At 42.0% G+C, this 21,222-nt stretch overlaps 1 protein-coding gene across 1 annotated transcript in view; it reads left to right on the plus strand.

The window, feature by feature from the left end:
• tmie (transmembrane inner ear) overlaps window positions 1–21,222 on the plus strand; it is a gene marked incomplete at both ends in the record, with an annotated part of 68,539 nt that overhangs the window by 12,556 nt on the left and 34,761 nt on the right. Inside the window, 2 exons of the mRNA XM_079820456.1 lie at window positions 16,308–16,425; window positions 16,988–17,137. Of these exons, the coding sequence (XP_079676582.1) occupies window positions 16,308–16,425; window positions 16,988–17,137 (268 nt within the window). The remainder of the gene's footprint in view (window positions 1–16,307; window positions 16,426–16,987; window positions 17,138–21,222) is intronic.

The raw sequence follows: 21,222 nt of genomic DNA on the forward strand, positions 1-21,222 counted from the left end.
TATCGCCTTCAGTTCCGGGCTACAGAAGTGAGGGAGGATGAAACCCCAAAGGAGTTGTATGCCAGACTTAAAGAACATTATTCTAAATGGGTGCAGCCCCATTGCATCATACTAAGGAGGAGATTGGAGAGATCATTGTTCTGGAGCAGTTTCTGCGCATGCTGGCACCTGATCTCCAAGTCTGGATTAAGGCGAGACACTACAGGTGAATAGGGATTTTTTTTAAATTACAAGATATCACTGTGAAACTTCTCCAGTTTATTACTGGCATAAACATAAGAAAAAAATGTATTACAAGTTTTGTGTAAATTAATTTTGTAATATGCAAATGAGGCCTTATATACTTAAATATACAATCATTTGCATACATTTCCAAAAACAAAATCTGGAAATTGGAAAGGACCAGGTTTAAAATTCTTGGTTCTATTTGTTGACATATTAGAAGAGAAGGCTTTTACAGAGGGGATTCTGGATATCTTATTTTGTGCTTTAGTAAATTAGAGAATACTGACAATAGCCTTAAAAAATTATTTTCGCCATGTTTTTTGGAGTAAAAGGACCTATAACTCAGGATAGGAATGGTATATCAACAAATCCTTCTGTAAAAGCCTTCAGAATATAGTTCAGTATAAGACTGCAAAAGTTGGTGCTTGTAGGTGCTACTGAAGTGGATATATCTGACTCTGAGTGCGAGGAAAAACTCATTTTGAGAAAACGGCCTTTAAAGTTTTATATTGTATAATTTAATACATTTCTATTGATACCCCCAACCTACAAACAAAATATACATTCAATTAATTAATATAAGCAGTATATAATATTTATATATTTAAAACACATGGAAATTGATAAATGATCAAATTATTAATAGCAATAGCCTTAAGCTGAAGAGAACTACCTTAACAAATACACAAAAACAGTCACAAAAACTGCAGACGAATTGTGTCTGTTTGTTGTATGTCCATCTATAACTAAATTAATTTAATAAACAGCTCCCTGTCTATTTACAGCCTAAATGTCCATGCCTGCACCATATGTAGGCCCCTCTTCGATCTCCTGTCGGTGTCTTTTCACCTTTTTGGCTGTGCTTACGCTTTGGCGCCTGCGTTTCACACGGGTGGACTGAAAAATGTTCGCTTTTGAAAGTCTAACCATGTCAGTGTAACTGCATGTATTTACAGTGATAACTGTACACTGAAGCCACAACTTATCCATGACAGCCAGCATGGCAGAGGCACCTTCATTAAAAGTGGCAATAGCCATACTGGCTGCATCCTCAACCCTGCTTTTCCCCACAAATACTGTTTTTGGACATCGGGCCCATATGACAGAGTTGAGGCACTCATTTGCATTTTGAGTGCCTCCATGCTGCATGCGCTTTAGCAGACTGTCACTGGACATTCGGTAGTACACAGGGATAAGCTTCTTTCCCACTTCACGTGACAAAACGTTTTTAGTGTGATGCTTGTGGGACTCTGGTGTTTCTCCATTCTCCTCTGCTCTCCTATACCAACACCACGATGGACTGCACCTTGTATGTAATGGATTGTCATCACTAGACATGTTGTGAAGGAGACCTGCCCAGATCTCAGCTTTCATTTTATCCACGGAGCCCTGGTTGTTAATAATAGCACCCCTGTAAAAATTTTGCAAGGATTTACATTTAGGGGCAGTCAGCTTGCCCAGACCCTTGCCCCCTAATTTACCAAATTTACTTAGTTTCCTAAGTGCTGTACCCATGCGCTTATGGGCATGATTTATGCACTCCAATTTCAGAATTTCATGTTCAGGGTATGGGTTAAGGGCAACCACCTCCTTAAATGCAGCACTATCTCCATCTGACAGCATCTCAGTATATCGCACCTGGTAACGACTGACTGACCTGGCCCACATCCTCTTAGCTGCCTCCTGCTCCATTGCTTTACTTGAGCCTGCAACATTTTTAGCACAGTCAGTGTGTGTCTCCCTCCAGCTCTCAAATTCCTGGCCTGTTATTTTTCCTTCTCGCTTGGCACTTTTCTTTAAGGCACATGCGTGACAGTAGGAGGACAAGACCTCAAAGTCTATTACTAAACCTGTAAGGACGTCAATGCACACACCGATGCCATAATTTGATGTGAAACCTCTTTTATGCCAGGTTCCATCAAAAGACACTCTGATGTTTATAACTGCATCTTCATCCTCCATCAGTAACTTTGCTACATCCGCATCAACCTCAGCATAAGCCTGCCTGATCTGCTCCCTGGCCTTGTGCAGTGACCCCAAGCCTCTCTCAATTTCTGCAACTACAATGACATTTTTTTTTAAATCATGTTTTATTCATAGTGCACATATAACTTAACTTACTTTGTAAAAGACAGTGGATTCTTATATGATTGTATTGTCCATGTTATGTGTATGTGTGCGTGAAAGTAAATATGTCCAACAAAATGTACTGAATATCATAAAATGTATTTGTTAATATTTTATTTATAAATATGTTTATATTTTTATGATATAATGTACATTATGAGGTGAAGTATGTAATGTCACTATATCCACAAGACGAAATCATTTAGACACTATACTGCATGGTTTTCTAGCTCAACCTTTTTCATACCTGTCACTTTTCTGTTGTGTCTCTGATAAGTCTTAAGGTGAAGGGAAGGTATCCCCAACACCTTGCTGATTTTTTTGAGAGCTGCATACCCCATTCCTAATTCATGTGCTAAGAGCACCATCCGCACATTCACATCAAATGCAACGCCGTTCCTGGACTCGTCTTGCAGACGCGTAGATGTGTAAACACTTCTGCAGTACCTATCTCTCTCACACAGACTACACTCCAGCAACACACTGCTACAGAACCCATGATTCTGTGGATCGATGTCAATTTTTAGCCCTGATCCAGCACATTTAGGACAACACAAATCACTGACTAATGCATTCAATCGTGCGACGTGAATTATGAGCCATTCCTGTGTGGCAGGGCTGTCATTCTCTCCAACAGACTCTCTCTTTCCCTTTCCAAAGGATAGCTTTCGCGATGAGGCACTCGCTGACGGGGTTTCATCGCTTAATCTGTTGTTTACTTTCTTTTTACTATCTCTTGCAAGTGACAGCTGTTGCCGTCTTTTCTGTGAACGTTTATTAGCTGATTTAGGTGTTGTCTGCATTTTCTCTGAGGCGCAGAATAAACAAAGAAGCGAAAAGCGTGAGAACCAATCATGTAGTCGGAAATTCACATTGACCAATCAGATGTGGGTTTCGGCTATAGATTCCCCGGCAAACTTTCGGGGTTGGTTTGTTCTACAAAGGAAATGCACATATTTGGATAAGATAGTGCTGTGTATGAGACTGAGAGCTTTACAATGATACCAGGCATGGCGTGTTTCTGTGAATGGAGACGGCACGGGAGCTCGCGTTATAACGCTAACTTTTTGGTGATTTCCGGTAGAAATCTAAAGGCGCAAGTTGACAAAACATAATGAAATAACCCCCTTAATGTGTAATGTTGACATTTATTTTATGTTGACATGAAAGCTTACATGTTAAGGGAGCAAACTGGCCCAAAATCTCAAAATTGACCACTGCATGAAAAAACGATGTTTTCACCTGCCGTGTCTCGCCTTAAGGAGCGGGATCCTGGCTTGGCTGCAGAAGCTGCAAGTTTAGCAGACACCTTTGTGGCAGCTCGACGCAAGACTCAGCCATGGACATTCAAGCGGTGGAAGGGAAGTAAAGATTCAACCAAGCTCCAGCATGCCTTTCCGACTGCAGTCAGGGCCATCAATGAAGGTAAGTCTGTGAGTGATAAGGTTGGTTCTTTCAAACAAAGCCCTGGTTTTAAGGTTGGGGTGCGTAGGACTCTTATATGTTATCAATGTGGACAGGAAGGCCACAAACAGTCAAGGTGCCCTAGTAATGCTTCTACTCAGGCCAATGTGTGTACAGTTCCAAGACCTAGCTGTTTAGCACCTCGGGTTGTATTGCCTTATGTGGAGGTAGTCCTTAATGGGAAAAAGGTTAGAGCACTTGTAGACACAGGAAGTATGCAATCGCTGGTGCGTTCTGACTTGTTACCTGTAGAGGTGAGGAGTCACACTTCTGTAGCACAGATTTGTTGTGTTCACGGAGAAGAGAGGCAGTACCCTACAGCAAGTGTCCAGGTAAATATACAGGGGCAGGCTTATTTGTTGGAGGTTAGGTGTGGTAGATGGGTTTCCTTATCCAATGATTTTAGGTCGAGACTTGCCTGTTTTGGTAGACTTGCTCGCGGATGGCAATGACTGCCATAGTAAGGAATGTAGTGTAGCTCTGACCCGGGCTCTGGCTCAGAAATCAAATGCAGATGTTCAGTCCCTTAGTATGTTACCTTATTTTGGGGCAGAGTTAGAAGCTCAGCCAGGTAAGTCTAGGAAATCGAAAAGGCAAAAGAGACGAGAGAAGCTCAGTTTTGCAGTGGCACAGTGTGATGAACCTCTGTTAGAACAGGATCTAGTCCCAGTGGATATCCCTAAGGGGATTGGGTTGTTGCAGCAAGAGGATTCAGTGATTGGGCCCCTCTATAGGCAGGTTCAGGAAGAAGTACAAGATGATGACCCTACATCAGGTAGTTCAGGGAGTCTGATGTGTATTAAAGACGGCGTGCTGTATAAGGGGAAGGGAATAGATGCTCGCATTGTGGTCCCTCAGAAGGCGAAGGATATTGTGCTTGAGTTGGGCCATTCCAACCCCTGGGCTGGCCATTTAGGAAGGCAAAAGACATCAGCTCGAATTAGCCGTCACTTTTTTTGGCCAAATATGAATAAAGAGGTGTCAGAGTTTTGTAGAACTTGTCCTCAGTGCCAGAAGATTGCCAGTAGAGGTCCTCCCAGAGCTCCATTAGAGCCCCTTCCTGTAATTGGTGTGCCCTTTGAACAGTTAGGGATGGATGTGGTAGGGCCATTAGAGCGAAGTAAAGCTGGAAATCGCTTTATGCTGGTAATCACAGATTACGCAACAAGGTACCCTGAGGTTTTCCCTCTCAAGTCAGTCAAGGCTAGGACAGTTGTAATTTGCCTTATGCAGTTGTTTTCGCGGGTGGGTTTTCCCAAAACTATATTGACTGATCAAGGTTCAAACTTCATGTCCAAGCTTCTCCGACAAGCATACAGTTCGCTAGGTATTAAGGGCATAAGAACCACACCTTATCACCCGCAGACTGATGGTCTGACGGAGAGATTTAATCAAACACTAAAACAAATGCTGAGGAAATATGTGAGTGAATCTGGGGGTGACTGGGATCAGTGGATTCCGTACCTATTATTTGCCTACAGGGAGGTCCCTCAGTCTTCTACTGGCTTCTCACCTTTTGAGTTGCTATATGGCCGGGAGGTGCGAGGCCCTTTGTCCCTGCTGAAGGAGAGCTGGATGGGTGGTCAGGAGGCCCCAGCAACTCAACATGTGCTCCCTTATGTTCTCCAGATGCAGGAGAAATTGAAGAGCATGACTCAGCTTGCCCAGTCAAACTTAGCCCAAGCACAGCAACGTCAGCGGCAATATTATGATCAAAAGGCTAAAGTCAGAAGTTTTGAGGCTGGAGAAAAGGTGTTGGTGATGTTACCCAGTGATAGTAGCAAGCTGCTCGTTAAATGGCAGGGACCTTGTGAGGTACTCCGTAAGCTTGGACCTACCACGTATGAGGTTGTCAATTCAGGAAAGCGGCGCTCAAGTCGGGTACTGCATATTAATTTGCTTAAGAAATGGCATGAGAGATTGCCCCAAGTGGCTGAGGTGTGTATGATTCGGCAGGTAGCGGATGAAGATGAGGTGGAGGAACAATACCTGCCACTGCCTTCAGCAAACACCGTGGACCTCAATCATCTCTCACCCCCTCAACAGTCACATCTTCATAAGATTTGTGGCATAGGGGTGTGCCAGGAGGAACCGGGGCGCACCACTCTGATTCATCATAACATCACCTTGCATGAGGGAGCTGCGACCCGACTTAAGTGCTACCGTATTCCTGAACGTCTTTTACCAGCTTTGAAGGAGGAAGTGAATCAAATGCTGGCCATGGGCATCATTGAGCCGTCTAGAAGTGAGTGGTGTAGCCCAGTGGTCTTGGTACCTAAAAAAGATGGGAGTCTACGCTTTTGTGTGGACTTCAGATATCTGAATTCGGTGTCCAAATTTGACTCCTATCCTACCCCACGAATTGACGACTTGATTGAACAGCTTGGAAGGGCTAGGTTGTTGACCACACTTGATTTATGTAAAGGCTACTGGCAAGTCCCATTGAGTGACAATGCAAAGGAGCTGACAGCCTTCAAGACTCCCTGGGGCCTCTTCCATTTCTGTACTATGCCCTTTGGCCTGCATGGGGCGTCAGCAACATTTCAAATATTAATGGACCAGGTGCTGGTTGGTCTGGATGTCGTAATTTTTAGTTCATCTTTGGAGGAACATCTTGAGCATCTTGAAGAGGTGTTTAGGCGAATCCAATCAGCTGGCCTTACTATCAACCCCCGCAAATGTGCCATAGCCAAGAAAGAAACCGAATACCTGGGGTATGTGATTGGCGGTGGTGTTATCAGGCCCCAAATTCAAAAGATCCGAGCAATTCAAGACTGTTCCCTCCCTCAGACAAAAACCCAAGTGAGAGCGTTCCTGGGCATGGCTGGGTGGTATAGACGATTTGTGCCTAATTTTTCTGTTCGAGCGGCAGCTTTGACCGATTTGACACGGAAGAACTGTCCTGTCCAAATTCAGTGGACTGAGGTGGCTCAGAATGCCTTCCAGGACATCAAAGATGCGCTATGCAATGATCCAGTGCTGTCTTGCCCCAATTTTAAAGAACTTTTTGTTTTACAGACTGACGCTTCTAATACAGGCATAGGAGTAGTGCTGTTGCAAGGGGAACTGGGGAATAGGCATCCTGTGGCCTACATAAGTCGGAAGCTGTATCCCAGAGAAGTAAAATACTCCACAGTTGAGAAGGAGTGCTTGGCCGTTAAATGGGCCCTGGACACGTTCAGGTACTACCTTCTTGGCCGAGAGTTCCTCCTGGAAACTGATCACCGGCCACTGCAATGGATGGATCGCATGAGAGACTCAAATGCACGAATTACTCGATGGTACTTGTTGATGCAACCATATCGTTTTAGAGTCCAGCATGTGCCAGGAAAGAGTAATGCTACGGCGGACTTTCTTTCTCGCCTCCCGACTTGAAAATGGGTGCGGGGGAGTGTGACGGTCACGGAATGACCGCATCTCTAATCTGGACTATATATGTGTAAATTAAATCTCTCCCACACGTGCACGCACACACACACACGCACACAGAGACTGTTCATTGACTTAAGAATTTATTGTGGTTACCTATCGAAAGGCGCTAATGAAATACCTGTGTTTATTGTGCAGTATTGTTTGTCCCATGATTTTAGAGTTCCGACGGGGAAACAGTGGCGGGAATCTTCTGTTCCGCTAATGTGGGGACTGTACCATTTAATAATTGAGCGTGGGTGTTTCAGTGACAACGCGGCCGAGTTGCTTCTGTTAGTATTCCTGTTCAATGCATGTTAAATGAGATCTGTGATAACATAAGAGAAGATGTATTTGGTTTCAATGCTATGTAAACATGTTTCTCCTAGAATCTATATTTATGGGAAAATGTGTAAAGTGTTGTATGTGAGTTCGTCCCTCCCAATGGGGTGTGCTGGCCACCAGTATAAATGTGTGTATTTGTTTAATGGAGTTAGTCTGTGTTGGTTGCTGCAGTGGAGAGTGTGGCTTGAGGGCTGCAGGTATTTCTATTTTTTTGATTTTCTTTTCTTTGTATTCTTTGAGGAACCTAATTTTTGGAAAAGATAGTATTGTGCATTCTTTGTTTTGGATTCTAATTTAGATGTCTATTGAATACTTATTTTTCTATTTTTTTCTTATTTTCTGGTAATGGTATATTTTTGGGGTTTGGGTTATTCCTACTTTTCATGTTTAAAATAAATATTCATTTATACTTTAAACCTCTTGTAGTCACTCTGCCTCTGTTTAATTTGGCCACACCCTTCCTTTTTGGTTGCCCATCGTGGGTGACCGTTACACTGACCACTGCTGTAGACTATCCCTTCAGATCAACAGTCATCTGTGCGTGCATGAGAGGGTTGAGTTCATGCTTGACGTAACTTGAAGCATGACATGAGAACGCCGAGAAACTGGTATGTCGGATGCAATGTTGGACCCAAACGAAACACTCCACGCAACACTTCAGGCAAGGAAGATTTATTAATAAAAAAAAAAATAGGAACTTGGCAAGTCACAAAAAATCCAACAAAAAGTTCTTCTCAGACTGAGGTATTCATAAAAATCACAGGAGAAAATAAAAACTCCACGTGGGGAGAAAACAAAACCAGAGAACACAAATAACTAAGAACACCTTACTTGAGACAGCTTGGAAGGACTCAGTAGGGACTCAGTGGGGACACAGCAGGACACGCTTAGCCAAGACTCAAAAACTGAGTGAGGAACAAGTGAAAAAACACAGCTAAATACTCTTGGGGAAACAAGGCACATGTGACCTGGATAACGTTAACAAGGACACACGAGGAAGAACTAAGGCAGAGGGGAACACAGGGGACCTCTAGAGGCCCGGAGACAAACAACAAGAGGCAGGATGCAGACAATTTTATTTTATTAATGTCATGAAAGCTTGAAGCTTCTTTACTCACGCTGGTAACAGTTGGTCAGATAAGAAAATATTAGTAAATTATGAGAGCATTTCTGGGTGTACATTTTATTTTAATAAATAGTTATACAGAATATCAAAAGACATGGGATTTCTCTTAAGATCCATCAGTGGAATAATGGGAAAAAAAGAAGAGGAACAAGAGGAGGAGAAGCCTAACATGAGAAACAAAAAAGGGACAAAACATGCCTCTTTCTGTCAGGACGTTATTATTTGAAATAAAATAAAAATAATAAAACAATTATAATAAATTAATAATAAGTATCATAAATCTGTTTTGAATTAAGTTGTTTTTCAAATAAATGTTTCCAAGTGATCAGATTTTGTACATGTTTTTTATTGTACTTACCCTGTAACTACACGAAACAAGAGGAGAACAAACACCACTTTAATTTACAGCCCGCAGATTCATACTAACCCTGTAACTACATGGAATAACAAGCACTTTTAACTACACGGATAATTACCCCTTAATTTAAAATAATGTGTTAATTTTCCTGATAGTTACCCCTTTATTCCCCAAATATGACATATTGTTCCCTTACACCTACACGTACTTACTTTATAGTTACACTATAATTACCGAAAGTTATGCTGTAAATTCGCTTTACTTACGCAGTACTTTCCGGGCTGTCATCTAAAGTAAGGAACATATCGAAAGGAAATGATGCTTTATTCTGACATTTTTTATGCCACATTCCATTTTTGTGCATAAGTTAAATTCACAACTTTGGATGGAAACACAGCTATAGAGACTTGTTGCCTTTATGATTTTATTCAGTAACTTAATCACCCAGCAACCAACCAGAAGACAACTGTTAGGCATGTGTCAAAAGGCCATATAACTCTTTGACAGATGAAACTATAATCATGTTGGTACATGGCATATCATTATACAAGACTAGTAGCTGCTTGTCAACACCAGAACTTCTTGAAGGGACAGACTGGAAGACATGTCTCAGTCACTATATCGATACATCAAACTGAGTGAACTACATACATTTTTATGTGGACAATATAATGCAGTGCTTCCTTCAGTGAAACATTTTCTATCACCAAGGACCTCACAGATTTACTGAGCAGTACAAATGTCCTTCAGGCCTGGAGACTGGAGACAAATGAAGTGAAGCCTGTCCACAGGTATAATAGTCCAGGAGTGCAGACCGTGAAAGATGACAACAAATGAGATGTGGAGTGATAACCTGTGCAGAGGAACTTGGAATCAACATGTTAACAATGACTGAATCCTTGATCCCAACCACACACCAACGCTTTGTATGACACATACTTGTTGAATTATTTAAACACAGGCAGCACATTCTCACCTTAAAGTTGCTGTCACACATGGTGCCTGAGCAGGAGCCAGCCCTTCAAAAGTTTGGAACTGATACTTAATATCAGTGTTACTTTAGTAGCATCCAGATACTATTATAGGTTGTTTTACCATTTTGAATTAGGTTTAATTTTTATATTTTCCATTTTCATTTTTAGTTAAAGTTTTAGTCATTTTATTGTTTTTGCTATTTTCAGATTTGTTTTAAATATCTCTATATAATGTTTATACCTCTTTATTTCAGTTTTAGTTATTTCAGTACATCAAATCAAACAGAAATAACGCATGGAAATAAGAAATGTTGCATCGGAAACAAGCTTATATATATATATATATATATATATATATATATATACACTACCAGTCAAAAGTTTGGAATCCTCGGGCCACACCCCCCTCTAGCACACTGCAAACCATGGTGTTGCCGGATGAAGGCGCTGGTGTTTCCCGCCCTGGGTCCAGCATCTCATTCGGAGCGCCAGCGGATGACACCATGTCGATCGCCACATCACAAGGTGGGCTGGATTTCTGGATTCCAAGGTGGGCTGGATTTGGCATTGCCATGTGCAATGGACATGCTACTGCGGGCTCCTGGAAAGGACCTTATGGCATGTCAATTGCCTCGAGTTGCTGGCCGTACGTCTTGCCCTGCACCGCTTTCGAGCCCTGCTCAAGGACAAACACGTACTGGTCCGTTCAGACAACATGGCGACAATAGCATACATCAACCGACAAGGTGGTCTATGCTCCCGCTGGATGTCGCAACTCGCCCGCCATCTCCTCCTATGGAGTCAGAAGCATCTGAGGTCGCTTCGTGCCGTTCACATCCCGGGAGACCTGAATCGTGCAGCCGAAGAGCTCTCACAGCCACTTCCGGGGGAATGGAGACTTCATCCCCAGACGGTTCAGCTGATTTGGGAACAGTTTGGCGAATCACAGATAGACCTGTTTGCCTCCCACGACTCTTCCCATTGCCACTGGTATTACTCCCTGATCGAGGAGACCCTCGGCACGGATGCACTAACTGGCTGCGGGGCCTCCACAAATATGCGTTTCCCCCAGTGAGCCTTCTCGCACAGGTTCTGTGCAAGATCATGGAGGACAGGGAGCAGGTCCTTTTGGTTGCCCCATATTGGCCAGGCTGGACCTGGTTTCTCCAAACTCGTACTCCTTGCGACAGCCCCTCTCTGGTCAATCCCTCTGAGGAAGGACCTCCTTACTCAGAGACGGGGCACCCCATGGCACCCATGTTCCGACCTATGGAACCTACACGTGTGGCTACCATCACTTCCACTAGGGCCTTGTCCACGAGACGGGCCTATGCGTTGAAGTAGAACCTCTTAGTCACCTGGTGCTCTTCTCGGCGACAAGACCCCAGGAAATGCTCAATCGAGTCTGTGCTCTCCTTCCTACAAGAAGGGTTGGAGCGAAGGCTGTCTCCCTCCACCCTTAAGGTTTATGTGGTCGCAATTTCGGCTCACCACAACCTGGTGGACTCAAAAACGGTAGGACAGCACGACCTGATCCACAGGTTCCTTAGAGGACCGAGGAGGATAAATCCCCCTCGCCCTCTACAGATGCCCTCTTGGGACCTCACTGTGGTTTTATCTGCCCTGTAGAAAGCTCCTTTTGAGCCCTTGCAGTCTATCGAGTTGAAGTTCCTTTCTATGAAAGTCTAACTCTGATCTTGAGACCCCGGCCTGGATACGAGCCCAAGGTTCCCACCACTCCTTTCAGAGATCAGGTGGTGAACCTGCAAGCGCTGCCTTAGGAGGTGGCAAACCCAACCTTGGCACTGTTCTGCCAGTATGCGCCCTATGCGCTTACGTAGACCGGACGCAGTGTTTCAGGACCTCAGACCAGCTCTTTGTCTGTTACGGAGGGCAGCAGAAAGGGAAGGTTCTCTCCAAGGAGAGGTTGTCTCACTGGATAGTGGACGCCATTGTCCTGGCATATCAGATTCAGGGCATGCCATGCCCCCTAGGAGTTAAGGCACACTCCTCTAGGATTGTAGCCTCCTCTTGGGCTTTAGCGCATGGCGCCTCACTAACAGACATATTTGTAGAGCAGCAGGCTGTGCGACACACAACACATTCGCAAGATTCTATAATCTCTGAGTGGAGCCAGTGTCCTCCCATGTACTCGCTCCAAGTAGCCAGTAACTGGACAGGCTCAGGTGTCATCGCTTGCTGCATCATTCCACTCAACGGACTGGATGCGTGCACATATTTACTCAGGTGAGTTTCTCAGTAAGCCCTGAGTTCCTCCAGCACTGTTGATGCCGACACCAGAGTGCATGCCCCCTTGATCAGCCCTCGTGTTAGGCTAGGTGCCTCCATGTGCATGGTTCCCCCCTTGGGCAGATTGAATTGGGACCCCCATTCCATCAGTAACTGACGTAACTCATAGTGTACTGACTGAAAGGGAAAGTTGTGCCGATATTTATGCTGTGGGAACACACTGCATGATTATGTCGTGAAGCACTTGTGAAATCAGTCCAATGGCGTATAGGCGGGTGACGTCATGGCAGGAAGCTATAAAGCACACCCAGACCAAACATAATCAGCTTTTAATAGGTCAAAGCAAGTCAATCACAGGCACGCCGGAGGTATGGCAGTGTGACGCAACGTCTCGTTCCCTCTTCAAGGAACCGAGGTTACAGTCGTAACCAAGGTGTTCCCTTTCAAGAGAACTCACATTGTGACGATATTGACGCTGTAGGAACGTATATAGCCAACGCCACCATAGTGACTAGTGCCTGTCTTGTGTGAAATCATATACAGAAACACCTGGGACCTAGGGGTGAAGCTCAAAACTAGGTTGTAAACCCGACAAGTGTGTGCGGAAGGTTACATATTCAAAGCAACCATACTCCTCCTGCTCCAATGCACCACGGAGGAAACTGGTTTGTTTCCTGCACAGGGAGCTCTAGAGTGATAGTGGCCTCAACAACTTCAGTTGAGAGACTATGAGTTGGGCCCCCTCAGAGGCCAAACCTACACTTCCATAACTCTGTTCTCCAGAACTCCTGGGAGTAGAACAATCAGGGAAACCATGTACAGATGCAACACAGCTACGTCTGCAACTCCATATGAGCTTCACCACCTTGGGGTGGAGTCTCCCTACCCCGGGCCTCAGCCCCTGCTTCGACAGGATGTCTGCTCCCTGAATCTGGTGCCCATTAGGGGTGTAACGATACACCAATGCCACAGTTCGGTTCACATCACGGTTTTGGAGCCACGGTTCGGTTCTGTTTGCTGTGGGTCAGGGTTCATGGCAGGGCACCAGCAATAATAACACTAGATTCACTTTTAACCTAATAATAACAACAACAATAATTTAACTTATTAACTTTATCTTTATTAACTTTATACATTGGCTTCACGTTTTCTTAAGAGTAGTTAGCAAACCTGAGTAAACTAAAATGAAATAAATGCCTCCACTGTAGACTAGTCTAAAAAAACAAAACAAGCTAATTTATTCCACAAAAATGAATGACTACACACAAGTAATGTCCCACTTTAGCCTACTTAAACACATAAATTGTATGAAAATGACTAATACCGATGATCTATAAATAGGCCTATAAGTTAAAGCTATTAAATTTAGTAACACAATAAAGTAGCCACCACACTAATTTAAATTTACAAAATAATTTATTTACAAAATAATTTATTTACAAAATAACATAAAGTGAAAATAAAGTGGCTTTTTGGGGTTATGGAAACAACGGTTACCATGGCAAATACACAACTGTTAATGAATCATATGACTGCTCCTGATTAGCACAGAATGCATGCAAATCCTTCCCAGCTAACACACGGCGTACCTGTTACATGATTTATTGGCACTTTACTTTTATTTAATGACTTACGTTGTATGATCGTAGTTTCTCCTGCGCTTAATATATGAAGTGATATGCAACGTGTGCTGCCGCGTTTGCGCATGCTGTTGAAATGTGTGCGCTACGAGCACAGTATGACGGCTGACAGGAAATGAAAGTTCGGTTTTCTAAGGTGAAAGAGACATATAGCTGTAACAGAGTTTGTAAGTTCAGGGAAGAAGGAGGCGGGAACCGGCGAATGTTCAACAGATTTAAAATAAATAAATAAAAAGAAGGTAAAAGCGGCAGCCCCTCACGGTTGACTGCCGCATACATACACAAATGTAAACAAAACACAACTTAAAATCCAGGCCTGGTCCTCTCTCATCCTTCGCCGGTATCGCTCGTCCTTATATGCCTCCGTGCTCCCTCTCAATCATGCACACCGATCTCACTCGCTCCTCCGATGTCTCTCGCTCGTCCACCTTGCCACAATAGCCTTACAACAAATCATCTGACCGCAGATACTGAATCGGTACAACCTGTTTTTCTCAGGCACTCCGCGACCCACTCAGACAATGGGTCTTCTTGTGGTGCCCCCTCAGCACTTGGTGCCCAAAGCACAGACCATCCATGATCGCTCCCCAGCCCGTGAGGGAAGCATCCCTTGTAAGTGTTACACGACGACAAGGTGCTCCCGGCACAGGATCCTGGGACAAGAACCAAGGCTTCTTCCACATAACTAGGGCACGTAAGCATCGCGCCGTGACCCTGATCATGTGAAAGGGGTTGCCCCTTGGGGAAAACCCTTTGGTCCTGAGCCACCACTGCAAGAGTCTCATGCACAACAGGTCAAATTGTATCACGTTGGATGCTGCTGCCATCAGACCAAACAGTCTCTGAAACTGTTTCACAGTGAGTGACTGGCCTAGCTTTATTCTTTTCACAGCCGACAGGACGGACTCTTTGCGTGCTGGTGAGAGGCATGAGTCGACATTGAGTCCCAAACCACATGACCCCAACTCTTTCATGTGGGCGAGAACAACATCTTGATGCCGAACCGCCAACTGATGCGACTGAGCCAGAATCGACCAATCGTCGATGTAGTTCATGATGCGTGTACCCTGCAGGTACAGAGGCGCCAGAGGGTATATATCTATATCATTTTCATTATCATTTTAGTTTTAATTTTAGTTTCAGTTAACTATAATAATCCTGGTTGACATTTATCAAGGACAAATTACACATTAAAGTCCCCATGAAATCAAAATTTATTTATATATGTTTTTGGCTTTTAGTATGAATTATGTTAGCCTTACTGTTATCACATTTAGAGATATAAGCATTCAAAACTTACAGTCGCTGACTCCCGCCAATAAGGATCAATGGTTTTGATGACATCACTCTGCACTTCAGTTTCTATCAGATTTTCTGTCAAATCAAATGTTCTCTAGAATCTGAAGCCCCTACATTTTAAACAGACGCTGACGCAGTCGCTGAAATCGGTCACTTGTTCATACATTTAATGTTTTCTACATGGTGAATGGCAGATAGTGCACTAGAGGATAGGGGACGATTCAGACAGAGCACTAAATAGGGGATATGGAACAATTGAGACAGTGTAAATATGCTTTCCATTTGGGCGAATGAAGTCTGGTTTCATGTTAGTGTCACACGAACTGCCGCAACTCTGTGTCGAGTTGGTCCAGAGACAAGAGACAATGCCACATTGCAGAAGCATAAGCATACATATATTAAATTGTCTTTTGAATGGAAATTGTTAGACTGAATGTTGGATCTAGTCTCTTAATCATATCCCATCAGAATCCCATATACCATATTTATAATATATGCTTTGTTTGGTATCAAAAACCGGTAACACTGTATTTAGTCTAGTATCCAAAACTGTATTAACTAAAGATCTTCTATCAGCCCAAGAGTTTGACAGAGGAATTAACTGCTTTACAATAAAATAAAACTGTGAAATTGAAATATCTCTTATTTGTGAAGACACATATTCCACGAAACCCCACAATTATAAGTGTAAACAACAATAGCAATAGCAAGCATTACAAGAGTAATGAACATAATAGGTGATATTAAAAATGAATTTTTTTTTTTTTTTAAATGATTTTAAAATATACACACAGGGTTGCTACTGAAATAGATCCTTCAAAGGATGTTAGCTTAGAATCTATCTCTCTCTTTGATTTATTTTTTACAGATTGCCACTTGGTTCCACTTTCCCCATTCTTTTTGTCTAAAAATGCACTGCAAGCAATTTCAAGCCTGAAGTGTTTGTGCCTCTCTTCTTGACACTGTGATCACCATGAGAAAGTGCAGTTCTTAATCACTGCTATTGTTGCCATTTCCTCCATTTGGGTGGTGCAATTACCTGGAGAGATGTGGGAAAAGATCTAATTTTCTTTCCCCTGTCTTCCCTACAGCTCCTGCCAACAGACCCTCCTAAAAAGCCAGACCCAGTCACCTCAGAAACAGTGGTGTTTTGGGGTCTTCGATTATGGCAGGTTGTTGGCATTTTCTCCATGTTCATCCTAGCAATTAGTAAGTGTCTAAAAGTGTTTATCTTGCATTTAAAGCAATAGTGCATTCAATTTGACATGTTTTAGCCACTCTTTTCAAGGACTGCAGCTGTCAAGCTCCAAAGTAACAAAAAGGAATACAGCACACAATTTTATAGACTAGTTTTTGATACCTTGATGCATTTTGTGTCTTTTTTGTAGCTCGAAAGCTCCAGTCTCCATTCATTGTAACTGCATGGAAAAAGGCAACCAGTATATTATTAAAAATTCCTCCTCTTGTATTCCACAGGAGAAATAGGTTATGTGTTTTAATTGACATGAGGGCGAAAAAATGATGAAAGAGTTTTTATTTGTGTGTGACCTCTTTAAAATGGCAAGCTATGCATATATTTGCATTCAGAATTCACATAATGGATGTCAAAATAAACTCTTAATTATTTACACGTCGTGAATCACAGTAAATTATTTAATGAAATTTCCCCAGAGCAAAATAGCATTTACAGAACAAAGAGATTTTAGACGCTGCCTGATGTGAAGGACGATATCTTTCAAAATATTTCAAAGCTCTCTTCCTCATTTCACAGTAATAACGCTTTGCTGCATCTTCAAATGCCGAATTCCACGAACGAAAAAAGAGATCGAGGCTCGGCACGCACAAAGACTGGCTGCAAAGACGTATGCCAACACACTGGAGACGGTGCCCCCCCTCAACGAGCTCACAGACATGCCGGGAGGTAAGAGCCACACCAGCCCTCGTCTGAGCTGTGACCATACTGTCTGTTCCTGTAGCTCTTTTGTTTTGTTGCATATTTGTATTCCTACAGTCTCATTTGTATGTTTTAATTTCAGGGATAGAACTTCATACTTACATTTTTCATACAAATCATATATTTTCACATGAATCACAATGTGCAGATTTGCACATTGTGTGCACACGATCTGTCTGATATATATATATATACATATATATATATATATACATATATATATATATATACATATATATATATATATATATATATATACAGTATACAAATTGATCTGCGAGTTCATTATTGGTTTGTGTCAGGTTGCAAAGTCAATCAGATCAATTTCAACTAATAAACCCATAATTAGCCTATTAATTTTCACACTGTGTAATAATCCCACATTAAACGATTCAATAAATGAATGAATACATACATACAGTGCTGTGAATAGTTGATCAACATATGCAGACATACTGTACGCATACTGGACCTTTATTGACACATTGATGGGTAAAGATATAATTTAAAATTATGAAAAGTTGACATTATATACAACAAAAAAATGAAGTCGTCCTCTGTGGAAAAAACAAGCACTGTTGATATTATTCCCTTTGGTAAAAATAATGGTGTTTCTTATAATTTTCTCACCAAGCATGGCCTTGAAACACTGCCTAAACAACTTATCTGTTCACTGCACATTATTCCCAAAGTCCTGTTCCCATTAGTCTTCCTTACTCGCTTCCCACGTGGACTAAATGTGTGCAGACTTCCATCCTGATAGAAATCTAAAAACGCCACATGTTGCCACTAAGCTTCCATTTTCCATTTTTCTTTCACACATTTCTTCCATATACATGTTTCTGCATTTCAGTTCAAATCTCTTGTTCAGGCTGATGTGTCAGATGTCATCTGTCTTCTTCTGTTGATCTTGATCTTTGCTTATCTCTATTCTTTTCCCTCTTCTCACGTCCCCTGTGTGTTTGCTCAGCTCTTGCGGAAACGCCAGCACTGCAGACAGTCTCTGAGCAGGTACAGGCTCAAGGTAGTGGACAACTTCCTGTGGTCAGGGAAGAAGATGAACCGGCCAATCCAGTCACTTAGACCAATCGCGTGCACTTCCTGTCCTCAGCCTGCACTCCTGGATGGCGTAGAGTAGAAAAGGCTTTCAAGACTATTTATGATGAAGCGGACGAAATGTGCCGCTCGCAGTTATCTTGAGGTTGTGTTTATTAGAATCTGCAGTCAGTAGATGTAAGTGAAAGTTGCAAGTGTAAATGTAAGTGAACCTTTACAAAATTCAGGCTTGAGTGCATCTTAGAAAATATAAAGTAATGAATGAGTAAAAAGCACAGTTCTTTACTTTTTCTTTCTCTGTCTGTCTCTTTTAAAATCAACCAGGAATTAGAATTTAGCCCTTTTACTTTTGTAACGCACATTTCTGGTCGTATTTTGCATGATTTGTTATGCAGTTTTCCCAATCGTAAAAGGTGTCTTCATAATATTTTATCACAATGCAATGCCTTGCTCTGCCTATGACTTTCACTGTGGCCCAGTAGTGCCGAACACGAGAAATTTTTTTAGAAGTGCATTCATTTCTTCAATATTCTGCATTTATTGTAATTGAGTAAATTTGACCATAAACCATACAGTCACATTAGCCGTGTTTCCACCGAAATAACGCAGAACAGGAACCTGTTGCTGTCTTTGTTTCCATCACAGTCCAAAGTACAGTGAAGATTAGGCAAATTAGTCCGGTGATGCAGGACTGTGTGCGACTTTCATCTTTGGTCAATTGGTCATATTTTTTTAAAGTTCATTGTTGATTCGAATAGCAATCAACTCTTACTGCATGCACAGCAACAGACTTTTAAAAATGGTGGTTGAAATAAAATGCTGTGTGGAGCCAGCCAATCCATTTTCAGCGTCAAAGTCCCACTGGTGAAAGATTCTGAACCTTGAAAAAGTACTACTTCTTGAGCAGGGACCATTTGAGGGGGGGAATTTTTACTCTGAACTTCATTTAGACCCCGGTTCCTGCAGTCAAAACGTAACGTAACCGAGTACGTAACCACAAAGTCCCTAGTCTGGGGAAAGTTCCTGTGGTGGAAACACAGCTTTTGTAATTAAGCACATGTTATTTATTTCTCTGAACATGTTTATTATTTCCAAATCAGCTGTCGACTGACAGATAGATGTCTATGTATTTATTCATTCATTCATTAAGTAAGGAATCAAGTGGCTGTATTTATGAATGTGTCACTGAATCATTAGATGCGATTAACTTGAAGCGACGCTGTCGCAGGCCAGCATCAGTGTATGACATCAAAGAACCGCGAGAGAAATTAGTGAGCAGACAGCTCCATATGCTTTTGAATCAGTCTGCGCAGCGTCCGCTTCAAGTCAAACACACCTATTGACTGTCCCAATTCATTCAAAGCTGCAGATTCACTCACTAACGAAACACTGCTGTGTGTCGGAGATGCACAACAGTTCTGCCGCGGCTTTCATTGGAACTTTTATTAACTATTATTCTGTTGCAAAATGGAGCAAACAATACTGTGTTTACAATGTACGCCATTTAACATGACCTTTTTGTTTGTTGAACTGTTGCATAAAATCAATGTCACATTTGCAATCGTGTGGATATCCAGGAAAAACCTGCATTCTTCCTCGTATGATTAACATTAAAAACAAGTACTCACACAGGGTATGAGTTAAGCCTCATGATAGTAGTTAGTTAAAGGATTAGTTCACTTTAAAATGAAAATTAGCCCATGATTTAATCACCCTCAAGCCATGTATATGACTTTCTTCTTTCAGATGAATACAATCAGAGTTATATTAATAAATATCCTGATGTTTCGAAGCTTTATAATGGCAGTGACAGGGTCCATTGAGTTTGAAGCTCAAAAAAGGGCATCCATCCATCATAAACGTACTGCACATGGCTCCAGGGGGGGTTAATAAAGGCCTTCTGAAGTGAATCGATGATTTTGTGTAAAAAAAATAATAACACGTTATAAAGTAAAATATAGCTTCCGCCAGACCGCCTTCCGTATTAACGCCTCTCGAAGTTCAAAATGCTGCATCCGACGTCAAGTCAACAAGTCAACTGTGTAAGAAAAAAAATTACATGTTATAAAGTAAAATATCTAGCTTCCGCCAGACCGCCTTCCATTTTAACACCTCTCGCAGTTCAAAACGCTGCAGCAGACGTCAAGTCAAGTCAAGTCAACTTTATTTATATAGCGCTTTTACAATGCAGATTGTTTCAAAGCAGCTTCACAGTGTTAAACAGGAAAATAATGCAACAGAATTTGATTCGGCTGTACAGCCGCTCTGGAGAAAACGGTGATGTCATCTAGCTCATTTCAATTATCATACAGTGACAATGTGGGCAGATCATTAATTTAATTGATGTATTTAATTTAGTTTAGTAATTAAATTTATTTGGATATTTAGTTGAAAATTTTGTGTCATACGTCGTGCCAGTTACACTTCGTAAGTTGAATACGGAAGGCAGTCTGGTGGATATATTACTTATATTATTTTTCTTACACAAACGCATGACTTTGCTTCAGAAGGCCTTTATTAACCCCCAGGAGCCATGTGGAGTACCTGATGGACGGATGTGCTTTTTTGAGCTTCAAACTCAATGGACCCCGTTCACTGCCATTATAATGCTTGGAAGCATCAGTATATTTATTAATATAACTCCAATTGTGTTCATCAGAAAGAATAAAGTCATATACACCTAGGATGGTTTGAGGGTGAGTAAATCATGGGGTCATTTTCATTTTAATGTGAACTAATCCGTTAAGTACATTGGTGCGAGGGAGCATTTCCATATGTTTGTTTTGTTGTGCACTAATGGGCCATCGTACACTTTCACAGTTAGTGAATGTGATCTCATTAGTATTTGTATGTATTTTATGTAGAGTGCGGTTCTACCACACATACATTTAGGTTTGCATAGACAATTGATGTATTGAGAGCATCTAAAATGTAAATTATTTATGCAACTTTATAGATGTACACATGTTTAGGAATCATTATTTATTAATATTGAA

Source organism: Gobio gobio, assembly GCF_949357685.1.
Source record: "Gobio gobio genome assembly, chromosome: 6".
Taxonomy (NCBI): domain Eukaryota; kingdom Metazoa; phylum Chordata; class Actinopteri; order Cypriniformes; family Gobionidae; genus Gobio; species Gobio gobio.